Source organism: Acipenser ruthenus, chromosome 4, assembly GCF_902713425.1.
Source record: "Acipenser ruthenus chromosome 4, fAciRut3.2 maternal haplotype, whole genome shotgun sequence".
Classification (NCBI taxonomy): domain Eukaryota; kingdom Metazoa; phylum Chordata; class Actinopteri; order Acipenseriformes; family Acipenseridae; genus Acipenser; species Acipenser ruthenus.
In genome coordinates this window covers 21,057,353-21,066,829 of record NC_081192.1, presented here as the reverse complement: position 1 = coordinate 21,066,829, position 9,477 = coordinate 21,057,353, and the positions used below count along the sequence as shown (strand labels likewise).

The 9,477-nt window shown below is 37.4% G+C and overlaps 1 protein-coding gene across 2 annotated transcripts in view; it reads right to left on the bottom strand.

The window, feature by feature from the left end:
* Window positions 1–249: 249 nt before the first annotated feature.
* LOC117400450 (V-type proton ATPase subunit H-like) overlaps window positions 250–9,477 on the bottom strand; it is a 69,513-nt gene continuing 60,285 nt past the window's right edge. For both annotated transcript variants that reach the window (XM_034000446.2, XM_034000445.3), the window contains exon 14: window positions 250–642. In XM_034000446.2, coding sequence (XP_033856337.1) covers window positions 582–642 — 61 coding nt within the window. In that variant the 3' untranslated portion in view covers window positions 250–581. The remainder of the gene's footprint in view (window positions 643–9,477) is intronic.

The window sequence follows — 9,477 nt, the reverse complement described above, 5'->3', positions numbered from 1 at the left end:
CCTGGAGGAAAACAGCTGCATGATTAATATACTGATTAATATACTGTATTTACTCATAAAGGGGAAGAAATAAAACAAAACCAAAAAAGCAAGTTGTACTAAACTGAATTAATAAATGACTTTAAAATACATTCATTATAAAGAATGGTCTTACTGTGAGATAAATGGATATAAGGAAAATAACTATATAAAAAAGAAGGTAAGGTTTATCCAGATCAACAGTATTCTTTTCAGAAAACAATCCACACATTTCTTAATCCACACATTTCCACCAGCTTAATGGAATCTAGTTTATTGGAATGGATATATTCGTACATCTAACACATAAATAAGTAACTATTACAGCAATGAACATTGGGCTTGTTTTAATTAACAACACTCCTCCATATGCAATCCACATAACACGAGACACAAAACTTCAAATTGAAAGATTATCTTATACACTTTATGACATTACTAGGGTATACTGCATTATCTAAACACAATACATTTACAGTAACAACTAATGACATTCAGATATTAATGGTTTCTTTCCATTGCAACAATTGATTTGAAAAGGACACACACATTACAGGGATCCCCTAGCTTCTTGCTGCTACAGCTGGAGGTTGCTCTGACTGTAGCTGCTTTCCAAGATATTCCCTGAAAAGAAAAAAAAAGAAAAAAAGAAACAGCTGTCAGAGAACATACTAAACAATGATACACATTGACTTGGTTTACATGCACATGAAAATCGACTCTACAGTCATGACTGTGTGACGTTGCCACGCGAATACATCGTGAAACAGCAAAAGGGCGTCCTTTTGGCAGCGCGACTTTAAGGGCAGGGTCAATTGCTTTCTCACGATAAAAATAGCTGTAAAAGCCCATGTAAACCGGAGCAGGAATCGTGCTTGTGGCTCATGGGATTTCAGCAGTCAAGATCCCATTCTTCTGACTTACACACACACACTGTACCTTTATGGACTACTTCAACACTAGAACTGTAGCGGTTATACTCATATCTACAACCACCGGTACATTTTAAACACCATCAATATTAAAATGAAAAACAAACTATCGGATACAATTCAAAAGTTTTATTCAAGCACGTCATATCAAACATCTGCACAGCCGAAACGCCGTATTTAAATGAAGAATTACAAATAAAAGGGTTTATTTTCTAAATTACCACATATAAAGCGCTATTTCAAAAAATGAAAAACTATAATAAACATTTCAAAAGACACTAGTGTGTAAACAGGTATATGCACATACATACTAAACTGTATAAACCAAAGTAGTTTTTAATCTAAAACGAAAGTAACATATGATTTATCTTGTGTGTTAGTCACTCGCAGCACAGAATCCAGCCTGCAGCTTTGCAGCTTTCTGATCGAAATATTTCTGCTGAAGTGCTGTGGCTAGCTTCAAGATGAAATCTCTCCTACCTTGTACAAAACAAAGGAATTGATGGCTGCCAGGTCCAGTAGAGATAACAACAGGCTTGTCTCTCTCTCTCTCTCTCTCTCTCAATATTGTAGGTTATATTCAAAATAAAAACAAGTATTGTAAAAGGTGGTTCTAGTGTTAATGAAATGTAACTTTTAGATGTTCCACAAACACACAAACGCCGCCATTGATACACATAAATACACATACAAACTGGGCTGACTCGGCTGTATTTTCATGATCCAGGGCATATCTAAATATGTTGGTACACAAAGTATCACATTACATGTACTATATTGCACTTAAGGTCCCTTTTTCATTTTTACACCGGTTTCTGTTAATAATTATAGGCTTAAGCAAAGACTTTTTACATTGTAATTAAAGTGAGAACAATATTTTAATTAACAATATAAAAAACACCCCCCCCTTTCCAAGTTCACAGATTTTTGTGTCATTAGACAACTATTGTAATTTTGCTTACTATGTGAGTAAATTGATCATTGACCAGTTGGTGGTTTAATCTGTATGATCTCCATGTGCTGTTCAAGAAAAGACAGGAGTTGCACGGACCTAATACTGTAGGTCAAATGGACAGAAAAATCAATCTAAACTGTAAGACAAGGAGGTAAGGCATTACAAAATGCTTCCAAGTCATTAGGATGCTGCAGACTGATATGTCATCCATTTCAACAAACCTTCAGCTGAGGTTAATTATTCATCACCAACAACACTTTGTACCAACCGTTTAGCTGTTTCTTGCTTGCAGAACAGCAGCTATGGTTCAGGGTCAATTAGAGCAAGTAAAAAGTGACAGTGTAATTTAAAGCTGTATCAACCAGTATTAATTAAATCATGCACCACTTAAGCTAATTATTACATCTTTCAAGAAAAATACAGAATGATTATTGATTGACCATTTCCACAAGCAAGTGGAGTATTGCAGCAAGATGCTTTATAATCTTACACTTGTTTATTTTTCTATGATTCTGTTATATTTTCTTACACATTGAAGAATACTTCTACAACTAACAATGTTATCCACTAATTATGCCTCCATTGACCAATTCTATTTGTATTCCATAAATGTAATATGTAAGGTTCACTCTTTTTCATTTAATAAATGTACAGGATACTTTATGTATTTAATAAAGTATCCTGTACATTTATTAAATGAAAAGTAAACCAACAAATGCATAGTGACTCTACAATAAATCACAATATATAACATTTTTCAATGCTGAAAATGATATGGCACAAATGGGTAGTTCCATTAGTTTTGCAAATTCTGAAAGCAACTGATAATGTAGGAGTACATTGCCTGTGCTTGTTATTTAGTTGTATTTATAAATCTAAGGCAACAACCACTTCCAAATATCCTCCTTATATTCTCTGGCAGTTAAATGGTGTATCCATTTTGAAATAAACCTCTGCTAATGGTGATACAGTAATCAATTCACATACACATTATGTGTTGCTGCTGTAATCTTTATGTTTCATTTGGATAGTGTTCTCACATTGTTACTTTAAGGTTTCACAGACCTTGATTAGCACATAATATAACCTTACAGAAGGTAGTCCAAGATTAGTGGTAATTGCGGTCTGTGAAAGCACCCCTTAGTATTCATGGCTGCAGACTTATTTTGTTGGTCTGACTGGCAGTCATTCTGTGTTTCAGACAGTGAGTGAGAAGGAATGTTTGTCTTCAGATATATGCTTTCATTTTGAAAAGAGAAACAAGATGTTTTGTGTTGGTATTTCAGTCAGTTGTGTTTTTTGGAATCTATGTGGGATTTTATACTACAGCAGACATTTTGTGTATCATTTTTTTGAGATCAGGTGTCTTATTAAATACAATGTGTATACAGGGGTCATTCCACGCCAACACAACCAGAAAAGGGACATTTCGTTGCCCGTCCATCTCAGATTTTCCTAGAAAAATTCACCTGGGGGTTTTCTGACACGCTGAGTTCAGAAATGATAGCCATTATTTTTTAATTTCTCCTTCATACCCTTCCTCTCCAAAACCCTCAAGCGGGCTGTACACTGCCAGCTCTCTGCTTTCCTGTCCAGCCACTCTCTGCTCGACCCTCTCCAATCTGGCCTACGCTCTGCTCACTCCACTGAAACCGCTCTCCTGTCTGTCACTAACTCACTAAACTCTGCCCGAGCTGCCTCTCTCTCCTTTGTCCTAATTCTCCTCGACCTCTCTGCTGCCTTTGACACTGTCGATCACTCTATTCTACTATCCTCTCTCGCTGACCTGGGAACCTCTGGCACGGCTCTGGTCTGGTTCTCCTCCTACCTCTCCAACCGCACTTACCAGGTAACCTGGCGTGGAGCAACCTCAACACCTCGCCCTCTCTCAACAGTCCCCCGAGGGTCAGTCTTGGGTCCTCTCCTTTTCTCACTCTACACCCGCTCCCTGGGCCCCCTCATCGCATCCTATGGTTTCTCATACCATTTCTAAGCTGATGATGCTCAGATTTTCCTCTCCTTCCCCCTTCTGATCTCTCTATCTCCATTCTTCTGGAATCTACCACACTCTCTCCCTCCTCCTCAGCTAAGAACCTCTGAGTCAACCTGGACTGCTGCCTCTCCTATTCCCAGCACATCTCCACTTCGTTTAATCTGTAGTATTTTGCACTCAGGAGATGCATCAGGGTAGAAAACGTTAGGCTATTATCACAACCCTGGTTCCCTGAAACAGATAAGTAACCATTACCGAATGGGTATTTACCTGTAAAGACCTCGAAACCTGAATAGATAGACCAAAGCTGGGCGCCAGTGCCTGTGATGTAGTCATTCCCGCCCCTGAGGGCATTAGAAGACTGCACACACAGCTACCAGAATAATTTTTCCTTCAAGCATGCTGCAATCATGGATGCAGTGACCTTGAAGGTGTGGACCGCCACCTTCAATGGGGCTAGTATAGTTTCCCTGCGCTTCGAAAAAGGTATGGGGAGCTAGAGAGAGGCCAAATGGCAATACTTGAACACATACACTGTTCCCTGAAAAGCGAACCGCAGGTACTTCCTGTGCGCTGGTTTTATGGGGATGTGGAAATAGGCGTCTTTGAAGTCCACCGTGGTGAACCAGTCGGCTGGCCTGAATGACTGCAACAGCTGTTGCATCGACAACACTTTGAACCTCCTCTAGGCTCAGAAACAGGTCAATTTGCCTGAGGTCGAGGATTGGTCTGAGGCCACCATCCTGCTTGGGCATGGAGTAGAACCCGTCCTCCAACTAGAGGGGGTGTACCATATGAATAGCCCATTTTTGCAGCAGAGCTGCTACCTCCAGAGTCACCACAGCGGCGTCCAGTCGGTCCATGACAATTGCTTTAGACACACCCATAAGGGAGAGGGACTGCAGAGAGTAGCCGGTCTGAACAGTAGTAAGCACACAGATGTCTGTGGTGTACTAACGCCAGTACTCCAGATGGCTTCCTGTAACAATTTGATTACCGTTAAGTCTATATAATTTGCATTACAAAAAACAAAATTTAACTTTTTAAACTTCATACAAAGCTAGCAGTCTGAGAGAGAGCACAAGTAGCCGACTTAAGGTTGTTCTATCCCAGGGTAGGGGTGACGAGAGCTGCCGGCTTCATGCGGGGCACAAGGCCGCTGTGGGACTAACAAAAACCACGGCTGAGTGCACAATACGTGTAAGTAGTAATTACTATAAGCACATAACAATAAATCACATTAATTAGCATAATTACATAAGTGAATAAGCAGATATAAGTAACTTGATACTTACCTGTTCGTAGTCTCTCCCACTCAGGTTCAGAGGAAAGGAAAAATGATGACAATGTCTGTGTCTGCAGTCGGGGGTGGGCACCACTGCGCCACAGACTCTGACATGCAGCTTTGATTCAGGTTAACAGGGTCTTTAGATTAAATACCCATGAGGTAATGGTTACATTTTCTACTTGATAAGAGAACTACTACATTTCAAGTACTGTCAAGGTCTTAAATTTGTCACTTTTAGTGCGAACCCTGAAACTTAACTTCAATCAGTACACTTTAACTATACTACCAACGCAACATATATGTGCTGAAGGATAAATTAGGCTTAATAGTTTATTCAAGTGACACCATCATCGGCTACTGTTTCCATGACAGCAAATACGATTGTCATTTCAATGTAAAAAAAGATATAATGTAGCCACTAAAATATTCTTTAAAACTGTCTAAAAAATACATGCTCAATAATGCACATGCTATTATTAATAGCGCCTTTTAAACACGCAGGCTGTCAGTAACCACATTACCCAGACTTTGGTCCACAGTGTTTCTTAAACGGTAAACAGGGCTCTCATTTCCATCACACATTTCATATCCAACAAAAGACTGTCATGATTTTTCCATCATTCCATTTTTTTAATTATTCCAGTATGCTTACACAATATATATATATATATATATATATATATATATATATATATATATATATATATATATATATATATATATATATATATATATATAATTTTTTTAATGCTGAAATCCTTGTAAACCTTGAAAAGACATGAAACATGACGTTCAAATATGATTTGTGTCGTCAATGTGTATTGCACGGTTTAAAAATACTCCAGTTCTACTAGCACAAAAGAGGGCGCCTGGACTTTTTTTTTATTGCCTTTTCTGCATTTTACCTAAAAATGTGTTTTATGGCTGATTTTTATATTGGCAGCAAAAAACAAAACAAAACAAAACAAACAAACAAAAAAAAAACACTACCTCATTCACATGATACTATTAACGGGACATGGTCTGTTTATATATATATATTACACTTTAGAGGAGTTGATTTTGCTTGCAAGCATCTTTGCAAATGCAGCAACCAGTTCATCTGGGGTCTCAGGTTTGATGCTACGTTCCCGCCAGCTGCTCGCCACGTCGCCACAAGCTAAATGTTTTCCTGTGTAGCTCAATTCATTTTCACCAAGTTCACCACGCTGGCGAAGGCTTTGAAGAATGTACTTGAGTAAGACTATGCCAGCATGATTACTTTTAACATGTGCTGGTAGATTAATCAATACAGACAGTTTTGTTTAATTTAATTTAATTTCGCCCATGGAAAAGCCATTTACCTTGATTATGTAAATACGCACTAATACTGTGTTTGGCGGGACAGAGGTTCTAATTAGAAACAAAAATGACCGTGATAGTCACAGTCGCTGTTTGCTATCTCTAAAATATGTTGAACTTTAATTTGGAAATAATAACAGAATGGCTCCAAGAAGATTCAGAAGAGAGACAATTAATAAAAGAATAAATACATTTGTTATTTTAAAAAGAAGGATTCATCTCACTATGATTTATTGAGTTCTAATGTTGGAATCAGTGCAATATTTTTGTCAGTAGTCCCAGATGAAAAAAAACACGTTAAAAAAACTGTTTTTAAAACACAGTCATGGCTGTACAATCCTACTTAATATTACAAGCTTATGTAACTAGAGCTGCGGCTGGTCAGGGTGGCGTTTATATTAACGTACTCTTATTATAGCACTGTCTACTGGCTGTTTCGCTTTACTGTTCTGCAGTGGAAAGAAAAACGTGACACCATCAAAATAAAGTAAAGGTGCAGCACATAAATATCTGTAAACCAATTCAGAATTTATTTTAGGCCATTTGCTTGCACCGTTTTTTCACGTGGGACTAGGTCTGGCATTGATTAAATGGGAATCAGTTATAGTGCACTTTAAAGATACTGTTAGTGTGTAAGTAAAGGGTAGGGTCTGGCATTTAAATATCTACTGTTTTCAAATAAAATACTTTTTTGTCTTGCTGAAAACAGTATGTTTATAACCAGTTTATATAAGAACATAAGAAAGTTTACAAATGAGAGGAGGCCATTCGGCACATCTTGCTCGTTTGGTTGTTAGTAGCTTATTGATCCCAGAATCTCATCAAGCAGCTTATTGAAGGATCCCAGGGTGTCATCTTCAACAACATTACTGGGGAGTTGGTTCCAGACCTCACAATTCTCTGTGTAAAAAAGTGCCTTCTATTTTCTGTTCTGAATGCCCCTTTATCTAATCTCCATTTGTGACCCCTGGCCCTTGTTTCTTTTTTCAGGTCAAAAAAGTCCCCTGGGTTAACACTGTCAATACCTTTTAGGATTTTGAATGCTTGAATCAGATCACAGCGTAGTCTTCTTTGTTCAAGACTGAATAGATTCAATTCTTTTAGCCTATCTGCATACGACATGCCTTTTAAACCCGGGATAATTCTGGTCGCTCTTCTTTGCACTCTTTCTAGAGCAGCAATATCCTTTTTGTAACGAGGTGACCAGAACTGAACACAATATTCTAGGTGAGGTCTTACTAATGCATTATAAAGTTTTAACATTACTTCCCTTGATTTAAATTCAACACTTTTCACAATATATCCGAGCATCTTGTTGGCCTTTTTTTATAGCTTCCCCACATTGTCTAGATGAAGACATTTCTGAGTCAACATAAACTCCTAGGTCTTTTTTCATAGATTCCTTCTTCAATTTCAGTATCTCCGATATGATATTTATAATGCACATTTGTATTGCCTGCATGCAGTACTTTACAGTTTCCTCTATTAAATGTCATTTGCCATGTGTCTGCCCAGTTCTGAATGCTGTCTAGATCATTTTGAATGACCTTTGCTGCTGCAACAGTGTTTGCCACGCCTCCTATTTCTGTGTTGTCTGCAAATTTAACAAGTTTGCTTACTATACCAGAATCTAAATCATTAATGTAGATTAGGAATAGCAGAGGACCTAATACTGATCCCTGTGGTACACCACTGGTTACCTCGCTCCATATACAAGTTTATACTTAACAAATACAAAATACAAAAATCATGTAGTAAAATTGTATTATTTTAGCCTAGTGAAGTTGTAAAAGGCAGAAAATACCTTTATTATGAATTCTACCAGTGACCGTTGTTTGCAAGTCATTCAGGCTTGCATTAGAAGCTGAAAAGCTCACCTACTGGTACACTATTTGTTTTTAGGGAAACCTGTGCTGAGTGTGGTGTTTAGAGGAGAGGGTTGTTGGACACAGTTATAGTTTGTATTGTGTACAAGAAAACAGTTTTATGGTTATCTTTAATATTCTTTGGTGTGGCTAAAAAATGCTAAGTTACTTTAGTCACAGTGGTTAACTAAATGAAAGTGTTAAATAGAACGTAGTGAGGCTTGCTTGGCTGCTTCTGTATAGCAGACAGAGTAGGAGTTCATTTAGGTGTGCATTTTTCTAAGTTATGTAAGACCAAAACTGTTTTTTTGGGTGTCACTCTTATCAGCAGTTTTTTAAAACCCCTAAAGAACAACATAATTTCACTCTGATTTAGATTGAAGTCCAACAATTGCTGTACTACACAGGAACTTATTAATAATCAACTAATATACGTTTATATTAGACTTGCCTGTATCTCCTAATGTGTCATGTGATAAATGTCGTCATAACAATATTGTTAAACATACTGTAAAGGTTGTATAGTTGGGAAGTTGAAGTCTCATGAGATGTCGCATCTAACCACGTACTTTGCTGTATAATAAAGGCTGGTATAAAACACATTTTAAATACCGGTATCTACAATATAATTTGTAATGAACAGCAGTGTAAGCAATCAGAGATTAGACAGTGATAAACTCCACTATTGCTACATCATTTTTTGATATCCCAACCCATTCATTACTGTATCTTTGCATCAGGATAGTTTCACTTTAATATTTTTGCTGAACAATATTAAGGAAGTTATTAGAATTAAAAGCAATGTAAAACATAGTGCTTGAGAAGACCTGGAGGCAGCTCTGAGAAATAATAATACTGAAAGGATGCCTAAGCTTTTCACAAAGGCAACTGATAACTTGTTTTCTCTTTCTCCACCCACTACCTTTCCTATGCAGCTGCTTTTTATATTGCTTTGTCTTTCCAGTGCATTATTCTTCCAACATCTTTCTCAATTTTAGCTCCAAGCCCCCTTTATTAAGTTCAATTCTGTTAGCTCAGCCTTCTCTTAGACACACAACTTAAACCAGATATTTGAACACTGTTAC